General features: G+C 40.6%; 1 protein-coding gene across 1 annotated transcript; it reads right to left on the bottom strand.

Annotated features, from left to right (window-relative positions):
- Positions 1-107: 107 nt before the first annotated feature.
- On the bottom strand, positions 108-14,677 carry T265_01613 (hypothetical protein; the record flags this gene model as incomplete). Its single annotated transcript, XM_009165672.1, has 10 exons — positions 108-238; positions 735-806; positions 988-1,059; positions 1,423-1,519; positions 1,562-1,740; positions 3,563-3,910; positions 6,364-6,798; positions 9,172-9,400; positions 12,903-12,956; positions 14,513-14,677. The coding sequence occupies 10 exons, from the start codon at positions 14,621-14,623 to the stop codon at positions 108-110; spliced, it is 1,728 nt and encodes a 575-aa protein (XP_009163936.1).
- Between the last annotated feature and the right edge of the window lie 13,181 nt (positions 14,678-27,858).

Genomic DNA, 27,858 nt, shown 5'->3' with positions numbered 1-27,858 from the left:
AAAGTCACTTGACCGGCTGAGTCTGAATGAACCTGGCATAATTTTCTGGAACGCCACTGATTCGGATGTTGTGTTGCCCGTGATACCTGGCATCTTGAGACGGAAGCTTATCGTCGAATGCCATGAGATGGCACGTATAGGGTGCGCCAAGACGTACGACTTACTTCGGCAGATGGCCTACTGACCCGGGATGAGAAGTGAGTTGATGGATTATGTGGTTTCCTGTAAGCGGTGCCAACTGATGAAAGGAGATGCGATAGGGGCAACCCATCCCATGGGACCTATTCCTGTCTCAGAAACCGGTGAATTATGGTCCGTTGACGTCATGGGCTCTTTCCGATGACAACCAGTGGTTGTCAATACATCGTAATAATGCCGCCGCGATGAATTGCGGCGGCAGCCGTGCCTAATCAGCGGGCGACGACGGTCAGTGGACTGGTAATGCACCACATCGTGGCCAACCATGGGGTGCCAAAAATGATCCTAACTGATCAGAGGCGTTGCTTCGACAGCGAAGAGTTTAGGAATTACTTGAAGAAGCTGGGTATCAGACAGCTAAGGACGGCACCATTCCACCGCAAACAAATTGCCCAATCGAAAGTAGTAAACGAACGATCAAGGAGTGGCTAGTGGCCAAAGGAGGTGACTGAGAAATGAACTTGCCAATGGTTTTGCTAGCTCATCGTGCTTCCACACAGTCAACCCCAGTCAAGTCCCCATTTATGTTGATGTACGGTCGACATCCGCGCCTTCCGGTTGATCAGGAAATTGGGTTGTGGCCGGCAACACGCTTGTCTCTGGAGGAGCTAGATGAAGAAAGAAGGATAACTCGAAAAAACTTGACCGCCTTTCAGGAAAGGACTAAGCAGAAACGGGAAGTGGGTGGCCAAAGGAGGTGACTGAGAAATGAACTTGCCAATGGTTTTGCTAGCTCATCGTGCTTCCACACAGTCAACCCCAGTCAAGTCCCCATTTATGTTGATGTACGGTCGACATCCGCGCCTTCCGGTTGATCAGGAAATTGGGTTGTGGCCGGCAACACGCTTGTCTCTGGAGGAGCTAGATGAAGAAAGAAGGATAACTCGAAAAAACTTGACCGCCTTTCAGGAAAGGACTAAGCAGAAAACGGGAAGTGGAAAGGCACAACTATTCATCATAGGCGCGAAGGTCCAGTGGAAGGATCCTCAGAGTCCTGGAAGGGGTGGATTGGGATTGTGGAAGCTGGGCAGTCGATTGCAAGGTCTGTTTGCTGTTACCGACCGCCGGGGGAACGTCTAGGCAATTCAAGATCGTCGGGGATCGAAAAGAGTAACTGGGACGCAGCTTCGTTAGTGGCATGATACACTTAAAGAACGGCCGAACTGACCAGCTGCAGGGGCCGACCTAACGGAGGTAAATGAAAATCGGTAGCATGCGAACGACCTTTAAGGTGTGTGAAGGAAGGAAGGATACCACTGATGAGGCTTGCGAGTAGTATGTTCTCTCGTAAATCCTCTTCGCGTCTCTTGAACAATAGGATCTATTGTGGAATTGGTGGAATCGCTCAAGAGCGTTCGTTTACATTTGAGTAATAGTCAATGAATATCCAGGAAAGTTCAAGAAGACGCGTTCGAGTAGAAGACGGACATTCAGTTTTTATGAACAAGATGCATAAGAGAGTTTTGTTTCCCTGTCCAGCAGTCTGTAAATGTTCAGTTGGTATTTTCGAATAAATGACTCCGCAGCGAAGGTCTTCTTCATCTCATTAGTACTGTCCAAATATAATGTTGCACAGAAGACCCAATACAGAGGATAATCGCCGGTAATTATGTGACTTTACTTGCACCATTCAAAAGCCTGTATACGAATTGCAGTTCACTCAAAATTGTCTCTCATGTGGTAGAAGAACAATGGTCATTCCAGAGGTTAGTTACTACAGATAGTCCGTAACTCAAGGCCATTTTCGTGGCTCATAGTGAAATTTCAATAGACGCTTCTTCTCAGCCGTCAGTTTTTAACAAATTTTCTAGCGGTATAGTAACAAGATTTTCTTGCTTCTTGGTAGAAACCTTGACGAAAGTTTGCCGCGACCTACTAGGGCTGGCCACTACAAATGGATGGTCTCTGTAGAGTAAGATATCAAACAAACTTGAGCACTGGAGAAGTAAATGTGCGATAATCAACATAAGACATTTTTGAAAAGTTTTAGTGATAACCACCAACTCTTGAGCATTTGAGCCCGAGAAATTCATGAATTACATGTGTGGTCATCGCAGTCGGCGGGCCTTTCCACCTGTGAGGCGGACATTTTATACAAGCAAGCTGTAATACCAGTTCACCTGATATGTGCAAACAGTAAAACCAGTAAATTGACAACATGGAATTGATTAGAGTACGCCATCCGTGAATATATTTCTTCTGTGAAAAGGCTGTTAAAACGTCCAACTGCTTGATATTTAGGCAAGGTTACCCATGTGCCCCACTGAAGTTCTGAGAACTTTAATCATAAGGCCCTTACCCGCACATGGTATGGATTGCGTAGATTCAGAAAACATGGGAAAACATTTCTATCTTGTGCCACCTTGGGGAACAGTTCTTTGTTAGGGAATTATGAAACGAGAGCACTGACCAATATCTACAATCCTGATATTACATTTTATTATTGTCTACTCACAAGTAATGGATGAAGAAACGTTTAAGCGAAAAAAGTATCCTTGGGTTTTCTTGGTAAAATCTCCAGCTGATTGCTCAGTATTACGAAATCAAATGTATTCAGGTAACTGGGAGTCGAATAGCTATACATATGGATGGCGCTTACCTCGAAAACAACTGGTTTACAGTGGTTAGGAGGTCAGCGATACACAAATAGGAAAAAGAAGACAACTAGTTGCCGCCTCTTTATAGAGCGCTACGAAGTTGACTAAATATTGACGGTAAATTTTTTTAGTGTGCGCAACCTGAGAGAAAGTTTTTCCCGAAAGGAAGAACTGCACTGCGACTACCTTTCGGCGTGCACAAGTTCGCGAGAGAGGATGGACATAGCAGCTGAACCGAAGTTGTTTCACTTAAACTGTATTCAAACATTTCGAACTTTTGCGCCTTGTAGTGATTCAGAAATACTGGTGTAACTAACAGTCATTATAGTTTCGCCTCAGTCTCGTTCATTTGAGTTCATGGACATAATCATTCAAATTTTCAACTAGGTGCACAATGCACATTTGCATACTGAGGAGCCATCTTGTTTCTTTTGAAAACTGCAGGTAGACTGTTGAAAACAAACGGTACGATTTGGGATGACCGAAGATTTTGAGCTTCAATTATTTTTTAATATCAGTAAAATGTTTTAAACTTACCGTCCTCAGTGAAGTAAAAAAGAGCCTATAGATATCAGTGCACAAGAAGACCCCTACAAGTAATTATTGTTTTTTAGAGATACTACTAATTAACGGGTCTCCAATCCTCATCAGTAGCAACTTTCAAACAATAGAGTTAATGTTGTTGATCAAATTGTTGGCTGTTAGGCAAGGGAGATAATTTTTGGATGCCCCAGGAACAAATCCGAGCATTCCAAGTGGAAGTTGACAATCAACAACCAGTCTATCTATATGGTTTGGCTTCACCCAGAAGACAATAGAAAGTTTGACAAATTCCAGAAAACGACATACCACACTGAATAGGGCCATAAATCGGATGATATCAGTAACCATTCTGGCCAGCGAAATTTGTAATGGTCCAAGTAACTCCCAGGCTGGCATCAGGTGACTGATCCGGGCGAATGACAATACGTTGCCCAATGCAAACAGACAATCCGACACGTACTCAGGATCATCAGAGGCCCACCACAAGCGACCTTCAGTGGAGAAAATGTTAGAGGCTTGGATAATTTTCTGTGTGTAAAGTATTAGACATGGATCCAACATGGTCATTCTCGCTTCACTTAGCTTCTTCCAAGACTCCTTGTTACTGCTGCAGACTGCAGACTGTTCAAGTAATCTTACAAGGTACTCTAGCTATGGTTATATTGAGAACGTAAATTACAAATCATAACGGTGTAAGGTATAACCGATTTAACTAGGTCACTAACATTTGGGACACTTAAACCTGACCGGAATAAAAAAGAAGTCATCATGGTTCTGATGCAAATGAATTGTTAATACTTGCTAGATGGAAATGATTCTCTAGGAGAATGAGTGCCACTGAGGCATGTTGCTCAACTGTGCATAAAATAACGTTTATATAAGTATGTATATTTTTGGGCGGAAAAAAAACCCAGTCTGGCTTTTATTGTAGAAGGAACAAAGGGCTATATTTGTTTGGAATTGTTGCTTGCTGTTGCTGCCAGAGAAGCAGACAAATCAATTATTCACAATCTTCGGGAACTGGCAAAAGTAGTAGAACAATAACCTGATAGAGGGATCGCTGTATGACTGTTGTATAACAGAACATTGTGACTGATCTAATGTTTCAACATTCTTTTGGCACTCTAGCTTCAACTCTTTCCTAATTTGCTTCCATAGTATTCCAACAATGAGGAAAGTGGAAGAGCGATCGGGCAGAAAGGTGTGTTTCTCTGTAATTGTTTTTAGTGTCGCTTACTAACTAGCATTTTCAAAAAAACTTTTAATCACGCAAGGAAACAATAATATTAGCAGTGGTAGTACTTTCAGTTCAAATTAAGCGCAAATCAAATTATGTGACAGCAAGTTAACTGCTGTGGAGTCCACATGAAATATTTTAAGACAATATGAAACATAAACTGTTTGCATCTAATTATATGTGCATTGGTTATTTTCACATGATATGTGTAATGTGTTGAATGGAAAAAGTGAGTAGTACTGAGATGAGGTAGACAAAACTGTATTTTGGACATCCATACTAAAGGCTGAGTTAGTGACCAGGCATGACTATAAACGGCAGTCGAAATTCATCATTTTGGCTGTTGTTCCCACCCTGTATTACATTTAGTCTCGGCACCCACTTAATCCACTAAAATTCTGATTTGGACAAATTTCAGTCGGTTTGATTACCGTTTGATTACTTACATTACAGACTTTCTAGGATTACCCGTAGTAGCGACAGTAGCAGCAACAGTGATAACAATAATAAAATTGGTTTTGACTTAATATTACTTGCGTAGGCATCAACTATGGACTGCTTCAGGTTGGACTACTTTCCACTTTGAAATATATATAAATGACTTACTGTTATTAGCGAAGGAAAACTAACGCTTATCCAAGAAACGTCATCCCGAAATGTTAGCTGTTGCCCTGGATACGATTTTGGGATTGTTTCATTGTAAGGCAGCAAAAATGATAGTGAAAGGAATAAACTATTTGAATAACGAAAACAGCTTAATCAATTGGCCGAAAAAGTGATAGAAAAGCGTTTTTTGCGCATCTAAGTTCTACGAGGTTACCGAAAGCATTAGTTTTCAGTATAGCACATTTTAGCTGTACATTCTTCAAGCTCGGGAAGAACCTTTTAAGCCTGGTTCAAAAGCTCACGGTCAACTGCACAGCAACTCTGCAATCTTGGTCTTAAGAAGTGCCTGTCTCTTGCACGCTTTGTTCCACTTTCCAAACACCAGTTCTCAGATACCCGATAATGTTCCATCGGAATAGGTGAAATTTTCTATTAACTAATGACTACAATTGTCAGAGTTTTTCGCAAGGAATATCCGAAAACAATGAACAAAATGAGCAATTTAACTGTTAATCCAAGAGTCAAAATTATGGACATGTTTGTCTGTCCTTATGCACATTGATTCAACCGAACAAAGATGGGACTCAAAACTGTAATCTATTGCTCTCAAAATGATTCACGGACTATTTGGGTTACACGAAAGTCCGTTTATCTCGCGGCAAGAGTAGATTTTCCTGAGTTTGCCTTGTTCAATAACATCAAAAGCTAATGTACAGACATCATACAACGATAGAAAACAGTAAGCACAATAATGAGAGAAATGAGTTGGACAATGGTTAATTTTCTATTATGTTTACAACCATACGTTCTGGTTGTGATCCACAACAAAGGGGGAGTAAGCTTCAGGTCATACATGTGGAAGTAGATCTTCTATAAAGATCACAACAGTACATTTGAAAAGCGTGTGTCACTTACACCCTTGGGCATATTACTCAATGCACAAAACCATAGCGGCAGTTTCGTGACAATCGTTGGAACAGGTTGACCTGGTAACTCCCCCAAGAACAATAAGGCCGTGTGAGTTGGAAGTTAGCCAGTACCATCTTCAGTTCAGGCGAGTGTACGGTGAGATTACAAATCTAGCGAGTTGTAACTTTTCATGTAATGCAAGACCACAAGTGGTGCAGGATAACACTGTTTATCAACTTTGCTACTATAGTGACATGACTGAAAGTCACTTACATCCTCTCAACCAGTAAGCAGAAGATGGAAGTAAAATATGATTACGATAGTTCACATAATCCGTGTCAGTGTGCACATCAAATCCCGGTCCGACATGGATACCCGTTCGAGTTGCGTTGTTTAGCAGTTCATGAGCTGTGCGAAGTTCATCCCGGTACATTGTCAACGCCGATTGGACTTTGAAGTCTACAATAATTCGAAGCGAGTAGGAGGCAAGGTAGATGGCTATTCCAGCCCAGTCCATCACATTATAGTAACTCCGGAAGAAGTAACGGAGGCCGAAGTAATACACCTGCTTGCATTCCATACCGAGTTGTCCTGCATTAAGGGAAATTATCCATAACAGACAAGCGATCACAGGAATTTTAAACAAAACGAGTGAAATAGTCATCTGAATATGTATGAATATGTGTGAATATGAATATGCAAAGTTTTCTTTGGCATGACAGCGCAGGACGCATTCAAAACGACGAACGCCTCCATCTCTATAACTTGATTGAATTGACGATAGTTTTTTTCTACATAAATGGTCTTTTAGGCTTTCTGCTTAAACTGTGCAGTGCAAATATACTGGTACCCTTCCGTTATGTTTCTGGTTATGGACAAGAATTCAGAGTTGGGTCAATATTTACTTACAAGATGACAGTAGTAATATTATCTGTTTGGGTATTACTATTATCTGTCTAGTACCGCTATTCCTCTGAATCACTACCATTTAGATCAGACAGGCTTGTGTTTTCTCAAGAATTCCCAAGAATTCTGGCCAAGTAGTGACATGGTGGCCGCTTACAGTAACGGATAGGAAATGCTTTCGCGTTTGGTGATTTCAGTAATTTTGAACATACGGGGCACGTATTAGGCATGCGCATGGAAGAACCGTTGGTGAGTTTAAATTAGACTCTTAATTCCACCCAAATTTATCAAATAATGAAAATCACAACGTTCACGTCAGCTACCGTATTCAGACTTTTCCACGCAAGTTGGGAGTATGTGGTGTTTGTGTGCGCAAAGCGTTGTCATGAGGACCTCGCATGAGGATGGATTAATGCATTGATGAGAAGGAAAGGATTTATGAGACATCCAACTGTCTATTTCAGGGTACTAAATCAGCTTTCTGCCCCAAGGAACTATCAACCTGGTTTGATTTTGTTGGAGATTTGCGAATTTGTTGAACCTGCAGAAACCACCTTGAGAAACCTCAGAATTCTTTGGCTGGAGTTTTTGTGTCAGGCAACTTTCCATATTAAGTGTAGCTAACCGTGAGCTGAACTTTCCGGCTTTGTCCTTGCCTAGGCTTATTTTATTTTTAGGACCATCTGGGTGTACGTCTAACTTAACAGGACGCACTTTTACACTGTGAACTCGAAACAGACTGGTGTTCTCAGTAAAACCCGCAAACATTTTTTGGCGTACTTCTAGAAACAAATGTTACGAAGGTCTTGACAAGATCAAAGGCTTTATTGTTGGCTTATTCCTATGGTACGATGTTTTCGTTTTACCGCCATTTTTTTCTTTGTCGTTCCATAGTTAGCTACATGTGTCCTCGAAACCATAATATACACTCGAATGCCCTTTGTTCAATTTGCAAGCCGGATCTGTGAAATGACGGACTCTACAGTTTTGCCCATTACTGACTGGTCGATGTCAAACCTTCTTTGATTAGTTTCAGACTACCAGAGTCCCTGTTTTATCATCGTTTCGGTCTTGCAACGTTTTACTGACATTGTTCAACCAACCTTCGGAGGTAGAAACGAATTTGTGTCCGGTCTTTAAACTCAAAAACAATCTTTATTCTTTGCAGGTCGACAACGTGGCTTGAAGTGTTTGGATTGTCTCACAGTATTTGTGCTGCTCTTCCGTTCATTTATATGTTCACATGATGCACTAAGTCAACTCACATGAAAATATGAAAGCAACTTCGTTACTCATTCTAATCTATTTACCAGCTTTCGGTCATTACAAACCGATACTTTCTCGCCAAAACCCTTGTGTCCATAGCTCTTCAAAATCCGATCCAACATCAAATTAATCCACAATGGTAGTTTCCACAGAAAAAGTGTTTAATGTTCTGAAATCAGACACCGAAATCTGCATGTGAAGTCTTTTAACACAACATATTGTTACGGATCTGGCTTTCTAGATGCTCTGCTGTCATGCACTGTACTTCGATTGATATAAAACTGCTTACTGCTTCATATGTTGGATCGATTAACTATTTCCCTCCAGGTTTTGCAGCCTGCATTTCCCAATGGTTAAGTAAATATGGCCCAATTTGCAGGAACTGAGCACCTCTCACTCACTCTTAATCTAGCCATCTTCCACTCCATAGTTTATTTATTGTGGCTCGGTTATTTGGCGTGCTGTACCCTCGTGTTTCATACGTCCCTTGGAGACTGGCTTTGACAATGTTCCTGTGTCCTGTATCGATGGATTACGACAAATCTCAAAAGTCACCCATGTTTATCGTAAACCCAAAGGTTCCAAATATATAGGTGGATTGCCTCTGAGGTCAGACACTTTGGAATGCTGCAGTACACCCATATATTTATATTCGGCTCGTTTCAGAAAACTAATCGTAATTGACAAAAAACAGTGGAAACTTGAAAAATAATATGTGCGAGATTCGGTTGAGCCACAGGTGGATCTCCTACAAAACCAAATTTCTTTGCAAATGAGTGTATCTCGCAAAATTGGAGTGTTCTACGGCGTAAGGAAGTTTGCTGTGTAACAAAGATGCTCCTAAGTTTTCACCGAAAGAGCTATTAAAAAAGTGCGAATCTCCACATGAAACTGGTTGAACCTACTCACCTAAAATCCAAAACAGCAAAATTATTTGAATTTTGGTCATAACAACATTGTTTGTACGAAAATCGTAACTCCAGATCTCCATTGAGCGCCTTTCCCAGTTCGCTTCCTCATCCACCAGGTCGTTGCGATCCAGGCGAAACGTGGCCACAGTAATAAGGATGAGAAACGTCACGTAGGAAACCATATAGCCAACAAATTTGATCACAGGACAACGCAGAATAGTGGCAAGCTAAAAATGAGCAAGGTGTAAGGGGTCAGTCATTGAGCTATCGAGATAAGAAACTTGGGCTGAGGAAGTGTTTTCGGAACCTTCGCGGTGGTGTGGAGTTCAAGCTGTTTTCTCTTAGCTAGTGGGAGTCTAAACAACCTTCCAGGTGCGATACTAGACGAATTACGAGACTTAATTTTTCACAAATGCTTGGTTTGACTAGATATCGTCCCCGCTCACATGCAAACACGCCTGGGGAAGTAGTGTACAGGCTCAAGTAGGTTGTGCTTAACCTAATACCTTCATGTGCGCCAAGAGGTTATGTAGCTTGGGGAAAAACCTGCATCTGAGCAATACAGGTCGGGTGTCTACACGGCCGAAACAGCATAACCCGGGGGAATAAGGCAGGGTCACCGATTTACTTGCTATTGTAGGCTAGACATAAAGAATTTCGCGCCATTGGCCAAGTTGGTGTTATCTTAAATAAACCGTTATTATTGGTTCATCTGATCATTTAGGAACCGCGCTGACATTACTTAGGGAGTTACCACTATGACCGCTATAATTTTAACTTTTCCTTTCGGATAGTTTTATTGCTTACTTACTTACCTACTTACTCACTTACTTACTTACTTACTTACCTACCCACTTACTTACTTACTTACTTACTTACTTACTTACTTACTTACTTACTTACTTACTTACTTACTTACTTACTTACTTACTTACTTACTTACTTACTTACTTACTTACTTACTTACTTACTTACTTACTTACTTACTTACTTACTTACTTACTTACTTACTTACTTACTTACTTACTTACTTACTTACTTACTTACTTACTTACTTACTTACTTACTTACTTACTTACTTACTTACTTACTTACTTACTTACTTACTTACTTACTTACTTACTTACTTACTTACTTACTTACTTACTTACTTACTTACTTACTTACTTACTTACTTACTTACTTACTTACTTACTTACTTACGTACTTACTTGGTATCGTACAATGAACAAAACCTCGTAGTCACCTGGTTTCTCTCTATTACCCTTACTTGCATTCTAAATTCAATTGCGTAACAAAATCGGGGATGGAATAACCTTCCTCGTTCGTTAACTCCACGTGCTGAGTTTCGGCTTATCAATCTGACTGCATTTAGTTGTGCAGTTTGAGATCTAAAAACGCTCTCTTGGTTACGAAAATATTGACACTTTTTTGGAATCTGCAGTTTTAACTATACCGCTTGAACGATAATCGCTACATGGGTATGTACTACGTAATTTACTTCAGTTGGTTGATAATTTTGTTTCATTGATTCAGAGAGGAACTATATGCCTAATGGGATGTGAGATTGTCTGACATGAAAATCAGAACGATCAGACTGAAAAGCAAAGCGCTGAAATCAAGGTAATTGGACATGCCCTGCAATATCCAAGTGAGACGGTCCAGTTTGGGCACCCTATTTAAATAAGCTGATGCATCCATTATTGGTCCGTTTGTCGCCATTCTGTCTGGCTTATCAAGCCATCTTACGGTCGAACTAGCCGAATAAGAATCTTTTGGTGGTAGTTGAGTGCAGTAATCTTGTACGAGCAAGTTCAGCTCAAAATAAGACAGACCTTTAAGAAAGAAAAAATGCATCATCACCCGGTCTATCTCTCTTCATGGTGTTTTACCGCATATGCCATCAAACATGTGACCCACACCGTTAAAAAGCTCGAGGAGATCACTGGTCAAGAGCATCATTGTGCGGACACCAGAAAGGTTTCTGAGTTATAATCACTAACGAACGACACAATGTGTAAAAACGCTCATTGACTATTTCTACTTGTGTGGTTTCATATAAAATTCACAGATTTAGGGTTTGTTATCCACTTTGCTCGGAACTGAGTTCTTTTCCATTCAACAATTAATGTTTCTTCATTCTTATAGTATCTCCACCTTGCCATGAAGTTAGAAATACGCTTGATAAGGGTGAAAAAAATTGACAAGGAACGGAAACTTGATTTAACTGAGAATTTACACAACACAGGTAGTCAGAACATTAGTGAAACAAAATTCAGCAATGATATAACCTCCATTTGAATTTCTATCGCCATATATTTTTTAAAGTTAGATTCGCCTACCTAGATCTGTGCCCTTGGTTTTACCCCACCCCCCCAGAGAACATTAATCATCCACAAATGGTAAGTCAAAGCTAGTGAATTCGACCCGCACGTTGTGGTTAGCAACGAATCTGATTTAAATCACCGATATACGTTCAACAGATGGGTGTGAGTGATATCGACAACGGGCGAACCACCTGGAATTACCATCTCCCAATCATACTAAAAAATACAGGTAAATCAGATGACGTCTGTTGTCATCGACAGAACCTCCACAGAATAACTTGTTCAGATTCACTCTGTATTGGAATGATACTCAGTAGAAGAATGGCAAACATTATTTTTCATTATATTATTTGTTATTCTCTCCCTTCCTAACGATAAACGACGAACGAGGAAGGTGCTGTAAGCCAGTAAATTTCATACTCACAGTTTTAATTATCGACTTTGATTGAACAGGTGCACTGCATATGAACGAAAGTACTTCCAGTCATCTAAGTGGTGTGGCATATTAAAGCCATCTGTGATTTTTCACATGCAGGAGGCAACCTTATCCAATACCAGAAATTTTATAAAATGACTGAAAGAATGGAAAGGTTTGGGTTGTGCAAATTCGGTTGTAACATTGTCTGTGTTCTACATGTGCTTCATCTTCATTTGTGGGTTTTGTCTTGGCCTCCTTCGGGAAGCACCAAGTCGATTTCTCACTGTACAAAGCTTTGACATGTTCAGTAAAATGCTGAGCAAGCCTGAAGACTGATTAAATCACAGTCCTTTGGTTGATATACTCTAGTTGAGTTTCAGGGCCCGACTTGCCATTCAAGCGCGCGCTCAGTCGAAAGAGAGTGCCCGGGAGGATTTCCTCGTTGATTGGCTCTATCCACAAGAGGTTGGAAAGAATCTATTCAAACAAATTTTGACCCATGGTTTTTTTGTTAGGAGCTGCTGTAGTGACATGGCTGGATTTCCGCTTGAGATGTCAACAACTCACACAGGCAATCGGAGCCATTGATGGATTACACGACAATATAAACCAGAGTGGTCATGTGCGAAAAAGGGATTACATGAGACTGGATGCCGGACTCCTCATGAACCGAGAGATTTGGAAATTCGTCCAGAATTTTAAGAGCTCATCTCCAAAAAACTGCGCAGAGCAGCTCCACTAAACCACAGAATTTGGCTAAATCCGGACAAACTAGACGTGTTGAGACCAGACGGACAACGTTTCACACCTAGCTGATGGGTGATTTCGTCATAGATTCCTAATCGCCTCCGCTGAAGGACGGTTGAAAGAAAGTGAATCATAAGCCCAACAGTAGCTAGATAATCTATCGTAGTGATCAGCGTAACAGTAGTACAAAAGCATCCGTCAGTGGAAGACCCTCCACCACTGAGTTGAAAGTCTTACCTCATATTTAATACTTCCTCGATCGCGAAAAATAAGGGCTTGTGGCAGTGGCATCTAAAACGAAGCAGGAAGACAAAGTAATAATTGGTAGACAGCGCGGCTTGTGCATTCACGATCGCCCAAACGAAATATGTGGTTTGCAGTAATACAGAAACCTTTATCTACCAACCACAAAAGTCATTTAGGTTACGGATTTCTCGAACAAACAGGGGACTTCAGAATGTCGTTTTCCCTATCAAATTTTTGTGGAAAGCAAATCATCTATAACGATTTGGTTGACAGTGTCTATTTGTACTAAGGTTACAGAGCTATGGGGAAAAGGGAACACAAATACATAGAATTTTGTAGTCGTGGACCCCGTATATCTCAGTACGGTAGCTGTTCACCAGTGAAGGGAAGGTTAATTCAGGAGAACCAAGTTATTTACGGTGTCGAAATCTTTAAATTCCTTGAGTGAAATCGTATTCCACTTATTATCTCCTTGGTATCAGGTGAAGACAGGGTCATAATCACCACTATTATTCTGCGACTGTGTTTTGGTCTGACACTCAACATTAACCAACTCCGAAAGCGTGTTTTACTTTGTTGCAGCTGTTGCAGCCTGTTTGGCTCTCCGACTGCTGTTTTCTGGGCTGGTGTAATACAAAAACAGAAGCAACTGCAAAGACGGATGTGCACAAAAGCATCATATACTTGTTGAATAATATTGCTTAAAGAGACTATGGACACCACTGTCAGGGTCATGTTCAAAGTTTTAAAGCTGCACGTTCTCTCGTTTTCTACTATAATAAATGCATCAAAAGGCTTTGAATTGGGTTTGGTTAAATGTCTGATTCTTTGTGATCTTCTCCGTGACTCTTGCTTGTCATCACAGATTAAAGAAAGACAAAAGATAACTACTTAGCGAGACTGAAACTTTGAAACTGTACAGCCATTTTGTCACATGGTCATTTTGTCACTGGCATGCATTCTGTGATACCAATAGTCTTTTTGTGTCCTTAGTCTGGTTTCTTTCGTTTAGCTATCGCACTTTACAGCGAAAGCTTGCCAAATACCTTTCTAGACGAAACCTCTCTGTCGGGAATGATGTACACATGTCACTGTTAGGCTGAGAGAGCCTAGATGATAGAATGTGCACACTGTGGGTTAACTTCTGTTGGTGACTTCTCACTAAGCTTAGCACAACCACACTACGTTTGACTAAATAGAGGGGATATCCGCTTTTCGACTGCTAGAATGTTATTGGCGCGAAACACAAAGAGTTCGCAATTAGTTTATCCTCAGCTGAGGAATCAAACGGTTGGTCCCAAAGACAAGCTTCAGAGCAAAATGGGTAGGAATTTCCTATACGTTTTTACAGTTTTGGTGTTCATGTTTTGTAGTTCAACTGGACTGACGTGGTGATTAATCACAGTGCATAATCATTTTACCCCAAAGGCGGACATATACATGTTGGTATTACCGACCTGTGTTCAGTCCAGTGTGGATTCGCTATCACCTGCACTTACAAGACTACATGCGCAGTACACTTGTATTGGAAAGGGTTGACAATATTCACTTCATTTTTCGTCACTAGCTATAATGCCCCAAAATGATAAATTACGACTTACCCGGAACTTTGGAAAAAATAGATATATAAAATATAAAAGTGGCAAAAGCGGGAGAAATATCAGTAGGAACTGGAATCGCTGCATTCCCTCAAAGTCGCGGATACAAAACATCGGATTGTAAAACAGGTTTTCCAGCTGATGTTGACAGTTGGAGTGGGCAACAAACTGCAATAGAAGAGGTATTTGGAAACAATGTTATACATGATAATCTGAAACTGTGTTTGCTTACTGAATGCCGGATGGCGGTAAATAAATCATAAGTGCAAAGCAGAACATGGAGTTACGCGTCATCTGCTGATATATGTCTGGGGGGATAAAAGCCGCATGGACCTTCTGATAGTCGGTCCCGTAAACATGCCAACAAGGACCGGCATACAATCGTTCACCCTAAGGTGCTGGTGTCATTCATCAATATCTTCGACTTGCACAATGGCCAGGAGTTGTTTACTCAGACAAATGGAAATGAATTCCATATAGCCTTGAATTCACCTAGCAGAAGAACTGCAGCCATCTGACAATATCTCATTTTTATGTTTCATATACAAGCCATATGTCCCACTGATAGTCAAGCAGAATATGGTACATTATGTACACAATAAAGAAAGGGAGATATGTTAAGAATATTACGAAGGAGGAAGTGGAAGGTTTTACGATTTGGTTATCTAAGTATATTACTAGGCGAAAATTGCAACTCAGTCTGCAATCTAATATTAATGCCGTCAATTTGCCTTTTAAATAGGATAAACCCATGAAATCCGGGCACAAAAACTCAACAAAGAATCGGCCTTACCTTTGAATTAGTCATCTCTTCCACTCGCTCTGTCAGAAGACACCCTAGAGAGAAGCTTCGTTGTCAGGATACCTCTGTGAGTTTTTTAAGTATGTCCGTCTCTATGAGGGCCATTAGATCAGTTGGACTACGAAGCACCTATCCAACCGTACATGAGGGTTAATAGTCTGCCCGTAAGAAAGCAACTTTAACCCACCCCCACAACAGGAGACATCAGATGAAAGTCACAAAGGCCTTTAAGATAAGGCGGAATACGTTCGTTTGCAAGGTAAGATGGTGTCACGGAAGACTTGATCAATGTTATCATGTCATGATGTTTCTCAACTAAACACTATGCATGCAATTTGCCATTTGTTTTTGGCTGCACGATATCCAAGAGATCAAAGCTTTTCCATAAGAAGACTGGCAACTGCTGCATGTATTAAGGCTGTTGATAGGTACTAGATAAGAGATTTTAACCACAATTGAAGTCAGTGACATGCTAATTTACGAATTTCACCTTCATATTCACATATTCCCGATACCCCTTTCTAAGATGCTTCACTTGGTTTGGAAAATTCGAAGGGAATTTGGCAATTCACTTTAATTTTTTCGATCTACTCAGGTGGTGCCACTGTGCGTCCACGTTTAAACGACATTACCCTCGTCTTCTTGGATGCCTTAAAATCAGTTTCCTATCTTGTGCAGAATTCGCTTGGCGTTTCAGCGAAAGTACAGTGAAAATATGCTTCTTCCTTTCATACACACCAACGGTTATAATGCGATCTATCAGTGAGAAAAATGAGTTAGATACGTTTATTTACCAACATCATTTCACTGGAACATAATTTGTACCAGCTTTGGATTATCTACTAATACGTCCATGTGCTTCTGAAGAGGGTTCGGTCTTTGCTTTTTCAGAAAATTTAGCCACTGCCACTTGTAAGAGTCAGTATTCAGTGTGGTCTTCAAAATGTAGCGACACAGCCAGATATGCATCTAATTTTTGGACTTGTTAGACATCTCTGCAAACCATACGACACAGTTGAACACTTTGGGTTATAATAAAAAAACTTTCATGTATTTCAAATTTTTTGCCATCCATATGAATACCCTGGGTAATGGACATCTACCAGATGCCGGCTTCGTGGACGTAAGGAAGACAGCTGAGAAAGTCAGCTGATGCATGACGCCGTGGGAACAGTGTTTTCGTTGTAATCAGCAAGGCTTTTGACTAAATTACAGGTTTCCAAAGGGACGGATGGGCGTGCTAGTCTAGCGACTTATTCTCATTTTCCCTCTCAGCGTAATCCCTAAGTCTCAAACTATTCAAACCATGTTTAACCCAAACCTTTATGATGCGAGATGTGGGCTGGCTTACGCTTGCTAACAGCTTAGATTCGTGATCATGAATCAATTGCATAAGTTAAACATACTGGTCGAACTGAGCTCACACCTGATCACTGAAATATGTCCTCCTGACAACCGCGTGATATTTTCTGGCCGGTATACACGAATTTGCTACTATATCGACGGACCTTTACCAGGTGATCCCAGACGTCATTAAGACCATGAAGGAAAGTACACCCAAACCAATAATTTTTTAGACTTTAACAGCTCTGCGGTTTGTTGCTAATCTGGAAAGATTTGGAGTTTTTTGTCCACAAATTCAAAAGACACACTGTACAGCTGTTTCATCTTTTAGTGTAAACAAACAGCAGTGCGCATCTCACGAATCTTTAGAGAGATTAGATATCTCTATTTGAAATTTCCAAATCTCTCCGGGCTACCAGAAAAACACATGTAGCTCAGAAAGGACAATAATTCATACGACCAGTGAAACTTTCGTTTCCCGAATCTATCTGTTTCCATCTCGGTGAGCGGGAGTCAACACGTAAGCACATGAGGTGAATGCCTAGACTGAAGGATGAGTTGAGGTATTGCGAACTAAATACACTAATGTTCGGCCACAAGTGGCTGAACATTTTGGTTTTGAACCAGTGGTCTGGAGTTTGTGAGTTCGAACCGCCCTGGAGATGTCCTCATCAAGAGATCTGAGGATCAGGTTGGTAAATTTTATTTTGATGTTAGTTGTACGTGCACACAACTAACAGTGACTTAACATTTGGCACCTGGACAGTTGGGATTTGCTAACGTCTATTCTAGGTCCTCATTGATGATCAGTGTGACACACTTCAGACGTGATTCACCGCAATGTAACCGACTCGTTTAATGGGATGCACTTGTTTAGACAAACCAGTTACTCTAACGCTCCCTTAGTTGTTTTATGAGGTTTCGTCGGTAAGAGCAGCTAATATTTCCGGAATCCATGCAGCTTAATTGATTGAGCTGTCCAAACAAATACAACAGTGATTACCAAACTCTGTATTGGTTGAAGGTGCACAAAAGCCCATGGCAAAACGTCTGCGGAAATTCGCTGCCAGCTATGACGGACAAAGTATTCGAGTGGTTAAAAAGGCTCCCATTTTACAATTCCGCCTTTTGGTTCTATGAGTGGTTAAAAATGGAACGGTGAGCAAATTTCAATTGTTCCCGCTGAATTGGCGATCCCCATTCTATCAGTTTTGGGAGTCTAAACGTATGTGGGTTACGGATGATGAGTAATTAGTTTATGCGGGTTCAGTCCGGTGTTGGGTCTGATTTATCTTTTTTACTCCCAAAACGAGATTACCGATTTCTCGAATTCTGCAGTCGAACTACATTCTTCCACTCAGTTTGTTCATACTTCATCTGGGTTGAGTGGGTTGTTCACAATCCCGTGGGATTTTTTAATTTTTCTACTGACGAACTGGAGTGGAAATTGGGGGTAACTTGCTAAAAAATATAGCAACTCTATTGCTATCACGTATCAATTCCCAAACCGCTGGTAAAGTGAATGCGAAGCGTAAAAAATGCACAGTTATAAACTTCGACGACAGAAGAGGTAAATCGTGCTCCACCTAAATATATCTTTGCTTTCCATTTAATGAATATTTTATGATCAAGTAAAAAGGATTACATTTTACGAACCTCAAGATGAAGTCCGTAATTCATATTGGTGAAGAGAAGGCTGTGAGTTTGAGGTTACCAGAATTCTGAAAATATCTTGAAGATCAGGAACAATAAACCCAATGCGTATATCGTATTTGAGGTTAGGGAGAATGTATACCCAGTCAATGTAGAAATTTGTATAATACAGAAGAGACTTAAGCCAAAACCAGCAGGAGACCTAAACGACTGCTGTGTAATTGCTAAATGTTCGGATGACACAAACATCTTCTTCGATGGGCAACTTTTTCATTATCTAGCGCTGCGATCCCTTTAAAATCTTGTTTCTGGCTTCCATATGTTTTTTGTGTTAACGTCCATATAGCCCACCTAAACACCGTCATCTAGCTTACTCTTCAGGTAAAATTTAAAACAAATGTATCTGGTGTTACAGTGCTATTTCCAAGGACTTTTAGCGGAAAGGAATCTCTGACTGGAAAGAAATGGCTACACGGTTCGAAAATGTTTCGTTGTGAAAATCTTTTGAGCTCCCCTTCAAGCAAAAACGTTCTTGGTGTGAAAGATCTGGCAATTTTTCGACCGGCTACTCACGCGCTAAGAAGAGTGTTGATCTCCCAATCAGTACAGTGACCTCAAGAGCATAACACCGTAACCAGCCAACGGTCCATTGATAAGCCTGTAATAACTTTGGTCCCATGATAATGAAACGACCTAATGACGGTTTGATAGGAAGAAGTTTGATTTGCTCGGTATGAATGTATCTTTGTCTAGGCCACTCATAAGTGGTGGTACTTTCAGTCGGTCCGGTAAATCTTCTTTGAGTAGGAAAACCACTGCGAGAATAGACCGCTGTTCAGCTTGCATCTCCATAAGGGATATTGTAGTGACCAGTGTATTATGAGCTTACGCAACTGACTGCTGTTCTCGTTTGTCCTTTTGAAAGGCAAGGCTGTATGCCAAACTTTTGTGTTTTTGGAGCACATTCAGGTCTTCGCAGTCATGAAACCGACTGTGTTACCTCAATCTAGGAGGAGAAAACAAGCATACTGTTTTGTTTGGGTCAGTGCCAATGAGTAGGGAGCGAGCATTTTCATAAAGCCTGTAGTCTTTTGGTGGCGAAAACCCATCTCTTCCGATAAGTCAGTACACAAAGGATAAAAAGCAAGTCAAACTGAGTGTTTTTCGGTGGCTGAACGGACATTCGTATTTCCAGTGTAATTTTCCTGGAGACCCCTAAGTTCTTTGGCTAGCTATCAGACTTCAGAGGCACTGTCAAAGTGTAATGATTTACTGGTATTGTATTCCGTATGAATATATATATATATATATATATATATGTATTTTCACTAGCGGCTGGAATGCGACTAAGTCAGTAGAAACTGTGCTAGGTACTGTTAAGTTCCACGTGTGAAGATTACTGAACTGATATTATTTGTGCAACTGATGGGTCGAAATCGATGTACTTGAGTCGTCAATGCGCTCCCTTATCTCCTTTCTTTTAAGGTTGCCCCGTCATGTTGACACAAAACAGGTATAGGTGTTTCAAGTTGATCGTACTGAATGCGTTGAAGCATATCCAAGGAAGCTCACTGTCTTTTCGTTCCAACTCTGTCCAAAACAGCTGTTCGAACTGATTCTACAAGAATTTCGTCTTCTTAGGAGTGCTAATGGGCTGATTATTCAGTATTCTCACGGTATTTTTTGAAAAAATGACGCTTACGTATTGCAGTTGAACTGCATAAAACTTGCGGACGGAGTAGGTCAACCAACTGATACTGGGTTATTTAATTTTACTTCATGCCGAAAGCGGCGAAATTGGAGGAAGTCAAGAGTAGCCGCTGAGCAACCGTTTCCCTCTCCCTTGAAAGGGTTGATATGGTAACGAAGTCCTAAGCAGCGCTGCATGATGACATTATTACATGTTCCTTGCTGAATTGGTATGCACCCTCAGGTCGTCAGATTTTGTTGGAAATTAACAATCTCAAATTTTTTCAGGTGAACCGGGTCTTGGAAAGGCATACTTTTGCAGCACTGTTTAATGTGGCAAAAAATCGCTTTGTTTGAAAAAAGTGATGATGCCGATTTGGTCTTTCAGTTAAACAGACGGCACTTTATCCTAAAATCACGATACTTGGCAGTTAGTGCGCATGACACGCAGGATATAACGTAATATGCTGTCGATCGCTTGTACTTTGTTGACTATCACACGACAGGAATGAGATTTATTGCAAACAATCCAGACAAAAGATCTCCTGCTTATCTCTCTCGGATGAGGATAGCTTCAGATGCCCATTCCGAACATAGGTTGCCGAGGTGGTAGTGCTAGTGCGACTTCCTGTATATCATCTTTCGACGACGGTCCAACATAGCTCGGCGTCGGTTTACATAACATTGGCATTTAATCGGAGAATCATTTTCCGCCTCTACAAAAATGATCACGTTGCGCTTTTTTGAATGGATAAAGAGCATTTTGGTAGTTATTTTGGAGGAAACTTAGGGCTGAACTCCCCTGGTGTGATGTCACTTCGACGGGAGAAGTGAACTCCTAGACAACTGCTGCCAAAACACTGCTTGCCTTTGTGTAGGCGTGAGTGGCTTAGCTTATCCTCCAACTTTGGTTGGCTCCCACCGCGTACTGTAAACTAATGCATTGCGGAACACGAGCATGATCGTTCACTTCTCAAGTGGAGGAATCTGACCTAACTTGCGAGTGGGAATATCACATAACGCGTTAAGAACCCAACCCAGTTCTTCATAGAGAGCAAGAGATAAAATTTTCTTGTTATACTTGAGGTAGGTATCGCTTCTATAATCACCAGTGAGGATTGGGGTCTCATAAACCTCACCAATAGCAAATTCTTTCACTGGTTTTATCGACCATGCAGCTGATGGATCAAGACTAAAAACCAGGCTCCACAGATCAGCTCGATTGTAACTAGCCTAACAGACTATTGTAACTGAAATGTTAATGTTTTTCTGATACATGCAACGGTAAGAGAAGTAAGGCGAAGATTACTTGCTCGACAGATGGCCACCTAGATCTGCCCACTAAGGATAACTGAAATCGTGGGATGGTTGGTGTTCAGCGACTTTACTGAATATAGCTGAGAAAACACCATAAACGTAACTTGTGGCAAAGGGAATATTGATTGTGTTTCGGTTTTAGGTTTTATGCTTCAGTAAAATCTATTTAGAACAAAACCATTTTGTTGCAAATTCTCAGCGTTTCGCGTATTATATAGTGTGGGCGATCCTTAGATGAGGACTTTGACGGGACGGGTGAAACACCATACTTCACGCCGCGCGAAGCCACATTACAGTGTGAATGCTATGTATTTGTATATGATAAAGCAGTACTGGGATCTGGAATCTGTTAGTATAAGGGTTACAATATTATTGGGGCCTGACAAATAATACGTAACTACAGAGCCGACCACCATTGTCAAACAAGATAAGTTAAACCTCCCGTTGCATTTGCTAATGAATTCGAATGTTTCAGTTCTTATGGCTGTTTAGTACATGGCTGCAATGCGAAGAGGGATTGGAGGCTAGTACTTACAGAAATTATTTGATCCATGGCATGGTATGTTAGCTGCTCTTAAAGTCGCTCCACTCCTGTTATACTTGAGACACAAGAATTTCAAACGAGTTCTTCGAAGCTACGATCTACTGTATAGCCAATTAATTTCCGTTTGCAGTCACTGTTTTCTGAAGATGAGCAAAGCTTAACTAAATTTAATTCACACCAAGCGCAAAGATCAGTATGTTGCATCGTATTTGACGCTCTCCGAACCGACGCTGTAACGCGACTTTTGAAAGGACCAACTAAATTCTTCTGGCTTTCTGCCCTGAAATCTGTTTCCTCATTCTGATAGAGTTTTCAAGTGATCAGTTTTGGCTCTACATAGACCTTACCATCATATTCCAAAATTTTTGTGTCTGTGTGCGGAAGAAGTTAACATTCAAGTTTTAGGGGTAGGACCATCGGGATGTACGATTCGAGGCGTTTCCTGAATGAAACAATGTTTCTCCTATCTGTTCTCTAAAGAAAAACGGGAAGAAAATTTGCATATCTGTTGGTGAGGATATTTTTCCACGGAAAAGAGTCTCAAATCACACATTTTTTCACTTTAATTCCGAATGCACTGAATTCCTTCAGTTTACCTAAGGTACTACCAACACTTCAAACTGCAGCTCTTATCATCATAATCCCTATCATCGCCCAACCAAGATATGATGTTCTGTTTGCCTGATTATGTACCATGGAGACTTCAACCATTTTATTGGGTTTTGTTTGCGGAGTGCCTGGAGGAAGACTTTAATAAGCCCGATCATAAAATGCAACTCGAAGAACGTACTGTATGGGTCTTACTTATTATGAGTTTATATGCGACCTTCCGCTATTTCCCTTCCTCATAGCTATACTGTGTTAACCACTACATAGGTGTTCATCGGGAATTTGTTCACGAACGCTCTCGATCAGCTACATATAATTACTTAATCACTATAGTATCCATGTGAACTGAAGTACTCTGTATCTTGGTGCATCTCTGATCCCCTTAGTAGAAGGTTTTTACTTCGTGTACTCAGACTTATGACTTCAAGTTTAAGTAAGTGCCCTTTATTCCACGTGAAGTTGGACAACGTTTCTTAAGGTATACTTAACCATTCGCAGTAGTTAAACAAATGGACTCACCAATGGTATGGGCAGATATCAAGTGTTTAATATGTTGAGGAGATTTGTGACATAAATAAGTGAACTCAGGTTTATGAGAGCAGAAGAGAATAAGAATCCTTAATGGCTTAATCTGTAGAGCACCTGCCTCGTAAGCAGGAGGTCGATAATACATGTTCACCTTAGGTGTTCATGCTTGCTGTACCTTGATTTTTCGTTTTGATTTTACAAACCACTAGCTTTAGCAAAGTCACGCTTATTATTTTCCAGTAGGTTCCTTTGAACTAATCTATTTCTCGCGCTGACAGTCTACTAAGTGTTTCTGAATACCACTCGTATTTTGGCGGCAAAGCCTTGGTCTTTGAATCCGCGCATATCGTAGACGTCGTGAGCAGCTTAGGGCAGTTGTGACTAGTAGTGTTTCACCCACCTTGGAGCCAAACACGACTAGAATCATAGGGTGAGAGACCAGTTGCCTCATGATATAAGTCGAAACGTTGGATGTTGTTTGAACAAGAGTGGTGAACACCTAAAAAGTGGGTAGCTTCATTAATTATTCTCATAGACACTAACATACTGTTCACCGCTAGATAAGAGGAATCAAGAAGACAGGAGGGGGTGGCCTCAACCCTCATACCACTTAGTTACGCATTAACTCGTGAGCCATTCCGACAATGCCAATCAACGAAGGGCGTCGGAATGCTAGGGGTATACAGCTGGCCGTCTGATTTTTGCTTCTTGACATTCCTAAGCACAACCGAAAATTTCCTCAGTTCATTTTCATTCATTTGGGTCTACGGACTAGATGCATTTAATAGTGCAAGTATACATAATTCCTGATTAATGTATTGCTAGGTGTAACAGCTGGCCGTCTGATTTTTGCTTCTTGACATTCCTAAGCACAACCGAAAATTTCCTCAGTTCATTTTCATTCATTTGGGTCTACGGACTAGATGCATTTAATAGTGCAAGTATACATAATTCCTGATTAATGTATTTTCGTCAGTTTCCTAGATATATGAGTCGGCTTTTATGCTCGTATATCATTACCGACTTCAAAGAGTTGCCATTGAAAGAATGAACCTAACAAAGACTTGACTTGGCAAATCCACTTACTTTTATCTAATGAGCTCCAATCAAAGCAAAATACCAAACCAGATATTTGTTTCGGTACTGGTCAGATTCTACTCCATAGCATATGATGGAAATATCGATGCGCAACCAGGGCCATGTTTAAAAAACGCTTGAAAATCGGCCGAGTTGACCGCCTAATGGCGTGCGGATTAGTAAATTGTTCATTGGTGACCCAGTTTTTTGTGTGATCTATTCGTGAACTTAAGAATGGAAAACACCCCGCTAGATGATATCTATTATCAATACGATAACATGAATCAAGAAACGACAGCAAGTATTTAGAATATACACATCACTTCACTGACAATTGGATACAGCAAGCTAGCAAGAAACACAAAATCATTCACCGTCGATGAATGACATATCAAACAAATACTTTGTCAAACCCACGAGGATCGATAAGAATGGAAATGCACTAGGCACCAAGAAAATGCGTAGGTATAGAAGGTACAAGATAGCAGACCGTAATCTACCACTATTCAACACCCGAATAACCGTCCGGATTGAAAATCGTGCTCTTTTGACGTGATGTACTTTGTAATACATTCGATCACTTAAAACAAAACAAACCAACACCGTTACCACTTACACACTTTAGGACAAGAAAAGTGAGTACTGCACCTGAAGTGACACTGAAAACCACATTGAAGCAAGGCTTACTTTTTTCTCCCTGCTTCGAATAGCAATCTTCACTGTCTCCAGCGGATGCTTCTGGTCGTATCCTGTGTGATCAAAGTCGCCGCGCAGCAGGCAATGAACTTCGTCTGACGTTCTACACAAATCAATACAGCTCACGGCGAATTCCATGCATTTAACGGCCAATTCGGAATACTCTTCCTAAAACACAATGAAAGCTGCAGATGGAAAGCTGTCCATGGATGCTTTAGCATCTCATTCCAAAAATGTCAGGATATGCTGGGAATATGCAAATAATATAGGATACAATGGGGAAATGGTCACTGTTTTTCCTCATCACTGATCAAGTTTGTTCCACTATCGATTTTTCAAATGAAGTTCGCTTCATGGCTGTGTTTCGAACCAATTGGCGTCAGCATGAGAATCAAAATTACGAAACATGAGAATATATGATGTCCTAGAATCGAGAAATCACACGCAATGTAAAAGGTGAGGAGCTTATGGGTATTACAAGTATCACGAACTCTACAAACTTTTGGGTATGTGGTCCCTTATGAATAAAGATACTTAGTATTTTGGGATACATATGTCATCCTAAACATTTATATGCATGGTGAAGTTAACTCACTACCGTAAAACCACATTTTGTCCAATTCCTCTGCTGAGATTAAAATTCCGCCGAAACAAACACGCCTCTTAGCCGCGACGTGGACAATTCAAACTGCCTCATAAAGCGCTGGTAACACTTCAAAAACACCTTAACACTAAGTGCTAATCACTTAAAATGGCTTAGACTGTCACTAGTAATTACACTAGTCTGTAGGTAAATGGTTGAATATTTGCAGAATCTCCGTCTTTGTGGAAGATTTCAAACGTTAATATCAACGAGGTTATGTTTTCATCACTTTGACAGGGTGTCATTACGGTGACAAAATTTTTCACCAGAAATTTATTAGTGATACTGAGGCAAAATGTGTTATATATATATACTTAACCCAATCAGCCATAAAAGTAAATGTCAGCTTCTCGTGGTCTATAAAATCGAAACCGATTTGTTAGTGTAAGTTTTAACCACTGGTATATATCCTATCCCTTTCTGATAATCTAATAAGTTCCAATTGAGCCGAAATTGGCAATAAGGTTGGTATAATCGGAGGCGAAGAATATGTGTGTTGAAACATCTGACATAGTTGAGTCCACTTACTCGGTTATGCTCATGTCTTTGCGAGAAACATTTGCTCTTGAGGTTAAACATTATGGCTATACACCAGTAACCAGGCTATTGTTTTCAATGAGCCAGTAGTCTTCTTCCAATGACGTTGCTAAATTAGGCATCAAGTGATGTCATCAGCGGCTTTACACTGAATTAACGCGGCACGGAATCGGTCAAATACCAACAGAGACGTTTTTCATCTGTGCGTATACGAACTCGAAAATCTTTGTCGATTTTCGGATTTCTGTTGGTTTATTCCAACTGAATACTAAAGGCAGTAAGTAAACAATTTATCGTTTTGAAGAAAAGGACTAATAGACACATGGGCACTGAGAAGGTTTTTGGCCAAGTTTTTTCTGATGAAGCTCTTGCTAACTTGTACTCATCCCAATGAACCTACTGTAACTTTTATCCCATCTTTCATGAGTATTGTGGAGGCAGTGTTTCAGTGGGGGCGCATATACTTAAAAGTGCTGTAGTTGACTGTGTAGTAGCATGTAGAATGAGCTTTTAATGCACAAACACATTAGTTAATCACCGTTCCCCAACGTGAGTGCACTGCCAAACCACTTATACGAACGACCTAAAAGTTACTGGTTCTAACCATAGTTGGTGAGCATACCGTAAATGAGGTTGCATTCATGAGGATAAGCAATCTTCTTAAATCGTAGTGAATAGAGACATTGGTTAGTGCGCCTCCTAATGCGTGGTCTGAAAATTTGCAGCGGCCCTTGATGTATCCGGCAGGAATAAAGACTGAAAATTTTTTCTACCGTATTCATCTTGTTTTCTGTACAAAATTCTCTATAGCCTTCGCTGAAGAAGATCAAAAAGATTTATTCTGATGAGGTGCCACGTGGCAAAGTAACCGATCGGCTCTAAAAACATATGACTTCATGAATGATTCACATGGCTATTCCGGACAGACGAAGTTTACGAACTAAGTTCAGTAAAATACACATGAAAGAGTTAGATTGACCGGATGGCCATGCCCAGGTAAAACCACCTAGGCAATCCTTCCTAGGTGTGTTAGGAAGAGATGGTATTGAGGCTTGCAAAACTGTTAAATACGCCAAGCAGGTGCCAAGATAAATAGTCTTAGGGCAGCCGCTGAATCCATTGTATTAGGTCTTGTAATGCAACATTCGTCGTAGAATCAATTAGAAACTGGAAAAGCAAGCGCATTGCGTACAGTTTAAGGTTAAACAGGAGAATAAATGCGAAGTGAGTGATACGAGGAGGTGAATTTTCATCAAAATGTGAAATGAAATATGCAGATTAGCTTGCCGAGAATTTATAGATATACAATATCGGAATGATAACATCTTCGTTATTCATAAAAGTGGTAACTACTAACAAAAGAACTCAAACTCTTCCTCGTCTGCTACAGAAACCAAGACTAGGCAGGTTTGTTGTAGCCATTTTTAGAAGCAGTGAACTTTTGGCATCGTTTCAAGTTTCAATGTTGCTGGCTAGCAAATGCTGTTGTCCTTCTCCGGGAAGCATTTGTTTCTGCGTGATTCTTACCTGCAGTGACACCCCGACGCATTTTCTTTTCCTTTTGCATAAAAGCATTTATAGGCAACACAAACCTACTTGTGATTCAAACAACTATTTGATCTCAGAGATGTTGTGCGTTGTCTAGTTTCCCCTGAAGCTTGTGTGGTCTTGAAATTTGTTCTTTGCGACAAACTGATAGCTGGCGACACGGGTTTTAACAGAATGCATTAAACTATATTATGTCACATTCACAGTGTGCGCATGTTCAGTTTTCCACTGCAGTGTTTATTCTTGGTCTCGACAAACGAAGTCTATTTTTACAGCCTGCCGGAATTTGGAATGAAGGGGTGCATGCAAAAACCGTTTTGAGCGGAACTCTATTGTTTGACGTTTCGGTCAATTCATGCAAC

Source organism: Opisthorchis viverrini (genome assembly GCF_000715545.1).
Source record: "Opisthorchis viverrini unplaced genomic scaffold opera_v5_17, whole genome shotgun sequence".
Classification (NCBI taxonomy): domain Eukaryota; kingdom Metazoa; phylum Platyhelminthes; class Trematoda; order Opisthorchiida; family Opisthorchiidae; genus Opisthorchis; species Opisthorchis viverrini.
This window is presented reverse-complemented; position numbering and strand designations above follow the sequence as displayed.